Source organism: Benincasa hispida, chromosome 4, assembly GCF_027475165.1.
Source record: "Benincasa hispida cultivar pf3 chromosome 4, pf3_genome.v1.1, whole genome shotgun sequence".
NCBI classification, from domain to species: Eukaryota; Viridiplantae; Streptophyta; class Magnoliopsida; order Cucurbitales; family Cucurbitaceae; genus Benincasa; species Benincasa hispida.
Window position 1 is genome coordinate 63805683 of NC_143481.1, and position 3614 is coordinate 63809296.

Consider the following 3614-nt stretch of genomic DNA (forward strand, 5'->3'; position numbering starts at 1 on the left):
AATAATAATATCAAATTGGACCAAATTATTTTATTTAATTCAACGATCATGATGAAAACAAGTGGTGCCTTCAATCCTATAGAGCTCCTGAAGTAATACTAGGTCTCCCATACGATCCAAAGATTGACTTGTGGTCTCTCGGTTGTATATTAACTGAGCTATGGTCGGAAGAAGTAAGCTTTTCTTTCTCATATCCAGATAAAACTCTGCTTCAAGCAAAACTGATCGAGTTTATACATTTTATTTACTTATCTGCTATGCTTTCTCAGGTATTGTTTCCAAACGATGCAGTTGTAATGATCCTCGCACGCATGATTGGATTGTTCGGGCCCATCGACCTGGAGATGCTCATTAAAGGACAGGAGACACACAAATACTTCACTAAAGAATATGATCTGTTTTATATGAATGAGGTTGATTTCAGATTCCCTTGGGAAATTATGTGGAGCATAAGCCATAATGTTTTGTTTCATCCAAAGAAAATTGATAATATTTGAGAATTTGCATTGCAGGAAACTGATCAAATGGAATTCATCATCCCTGAAGAGTCCTCCTTGGAGGATCATCTGCAAGTTTTTGACTCGGGGTTCATTGATTTTCTTACAAACTTACTCGAGATCAATCCAGAAAGACGACCAACTGCAAAGGAAGCTCTCGCACATCCATGGCTTTCGCAGTCGTACGAATAACCATTCTCATAAAAAAAATTTGAAAACATATTCATTACCCATCAAATAAATTAAAGAAAGCTAGTAATAAGAAGAGGGAAAAAAGAAAAATGAATTGGCTTCTGGTTTTGCTTTTCATACATTTATATGCATGGAGGTTCTTGTGATAGAGAAATGAAAGTACTGGATTTTGTTTAATTTTTAAGTTTTGACAAAGGAACCAAACCTCATGAATATTTTGAAAATGTATTTTAATTGGCAAAAAAACACCTTCTCAATATTTGAAAGATACAACATTTTTACTCTGCCCAATTACCCTTTTCCGTCAAAATCATTTTATAACTAAACAATTGGTAAAGTGCTCTTAGACCATTGATAGAAGTGATTTGAAAAAATTACTTATAACATAATCTTACTAACACTCTTAAACACATCAATTTGAACATTGTTATAGAGGGTCTTTAGGATACTAAGTTGAGTTATGAAGTATGACGTTAAATGTTGAAGTTAGAAAGTCTGTATTTGAGTTATAGAGTTATAAGATAGAATTCTTTGATAAGTATGCAAAATAGAAAAAGAATTATCGATAAATGTTCTAACTTATGAAATTAGTGAGCCAAACACGTATTTAGTATCTCTTTAAATATCAATGACTTGATTCTCTATACTTGCCATCATTAGACATAAAATAACTCCTAAGCACAAAGGCATATCAAACCAAATTAATTTCAAATAGTTTGACTTTAAATCAGAAAATGTGAGTTTTTCTATATAAATTAAAAGGCGAAGGGTGAGCAGCAGAGGGAGATGTTGCATGTGCTTTTGCTTCGAACCAACTATCACGACCAGACACAAATGTTTCGGTCTTTTCATTAATTTATTTATTTTCAAAATTGGATTTATTTTATTGTTTGGCGGATTTTGACTCAGAAAACTATGAGCAAAAAAATGTCAAAACAGTATATAAAAGCATTAGTGGCTTCTTCTATTATTGGATTATCCTTTGGACGAAGAACAGCTCACTGGTCTCAAGCAACTAGAGGTCTGGTTTTTCTTAAATTAATTTATGGTATTATTTAATTAAAGGATGTTTTCTTTTTTTCCTAATTTAATTCGTTTTTAATGTCTGCTTAAATTTGAAGTCATTTTTATGGTTGTTCTAGTACAGTAATGTGATTGTCTTTGAGTTTCTGTAATTACGTCTACGATATTGAAATAATGAATTGCCTTAAAAAAAATTGAATACATTTCATTCTATAATTTGAATTAAACTATTCATAAGCATAGCTCAACTGACACAATCTCATACTATCAATTTAATTCGATCTCTAACCATATGCTGTCAAAAAAAATATGGAGTTAAGAAAAGGTAAGGAAAATAGGTTCGAACTTTTGAGTATTTTCTCCATTTTTTTAATCATAATTAAAAAAAAAAAAAAAAAACCTGGATGGTGAAGTTTGTTTCAATTATACCCTAAACCTTTGAAAAGTTATTATTTAAAAAGAAAAAACTTGGACGGTAAAGTTCGAATTTTTTTTCAAAACAACTCTTGAGGGCTTTTACTATTAAATTCATAGACGAATTTAACAAAATAAGGACAACGACCCTTCACATATCTCTACAATGCTATGATATTATCCACTTTGAACACAAACCTTCATGACTTTACTTTTGGTTTCAAACTAAAAGACTGATTGGAGCTAGTTGTCCTTACTTATATATCCATAATCATCATTTTATCTAATCAATGTGAGACTTTGATCGTATTCCCAACAGCTACAAGCTTTTCCAAAAAAAAGAAAAAAAATGGTAAAGAATGTTTAAAAAAGAAATAAATCGTGCTAATATCAATTTTACAAACTCAAATATGTAAAGTTCCTGTGATCGAAATAGAGTAAGTAAAGTTTTTCATGGAATGGAAGTCTTCAAGGTTAGGAAGGACCTTGAAACATTAGATTATAAGGTATCTCCTTTTCAGACCTAATGGACCTAAACAAATTGTCATTTGTTTAGAATGTTTCAGAAATGTAGTTTTGATATAGAAAGGCACGAAGGAAACCATTAGTATAAACACATAACTCAAGTCGTTGAAATTGAATTTGTGTTTCTGATGAACGACATAACTCCAAATTCTTGAGCATAATGATGACCAAGAAAATCAGTCCAAAACCAAAGATATCAAATTTGGACACCCTTCAAACATGTTTCTTCCATTAGTTGTTTCATCATAATATGTTGATGTAGTTTTAATCTCCAAAATGGTTTTCAAAGAATCATCTACAAACCTACAAGCCAACTTTAAAACAGTGAGGGATTTGGAATTTGATAAGCGATATCTCCGGTCCAAGTACTTAGCATCGGGAATAAGAATTCAAAGTTGTGGAACCATGTGGTTATTCTCGTGGATGTGTTCAAGTTCGATCGAGAAGAAGTTCGTGCCAAGATCAAAAAGATTTTTCATGGAGGTGTTCGAGGCAAGTTCGGGAAAAACTGAGGTGTTCGGTGCAAGTTTGAAGCAGAAAATACACAAAAGATGGGCATTCTACCTTTCAGTGTCGCAATGCTGCGAGGCGAGGCATTATGCAAACTGATTCGTAGCGTCGAGACACTGCCCCTCAGTGTCACAACGCTTCGAGTATGTGATGAACCTTGGTGGCACGCGTAATAAAAAGGCTGCTGAAGGGCTAGTTTTTTTTACTTAATTTTTTTTTAATTATTTTTAGGATTAATTAATTAAATTGATATAAAAGTTATATTGATTTAATTAATTGATTTTGTTTTAGGGTGCCAAAATTGGTCCAATTTTTGCTGTTTAAATTAATTTAATTATGCATTGGATGTGTGTTTAGATTAGTGTTGAATTTATATTACATATTGTATGTCATATAGATTCAAAAATTCCCACCTTAGGATAAACATGTTCATACATCATAATTAAATATAAG

The 3614-nt window shown here is 31.8% G+C and overlaps 1 protein-coding gene across 1 annotated transcript; it reads left to right on the plus strand.

The window, feature by feature from the left end:
* Window positions 1–275: 275 nt before the first annotated feature.
* LOC120075927 (Protein kinase superfamily protein) lies at window positions 276–689 on the plus strand. Its single transcript, XM_039029677.2, has 2 exons — window positions 276–413; window positions 513–689. The coding sequence occupies exons 1-2, from the start codon at window positions 297–299 to the stop codon at window positions 687–689; spliced, it is 294 nt and encodes a 97-aa protein (XP_038885605.2). The 5' UTR covers window positions 276–296.
* Window positions 690–3614: the final 2925 nt, after the last annotated feature.

Coding starts and splice junctions, on each gene's coding strand:
- LOC120075927 (XM_039029677.2), top strand. CDS start 297: ATGATCCTCGCACGCATGATTGGATTGTTCGGGCCCATCGACCTGGAG. Junction 414..512: donor ATCTGTTTTATATGAATGAG/GTTGATTTCAGA, acceptor TTTGCATTGCAG/GAAACTGATCAAATGGAATT.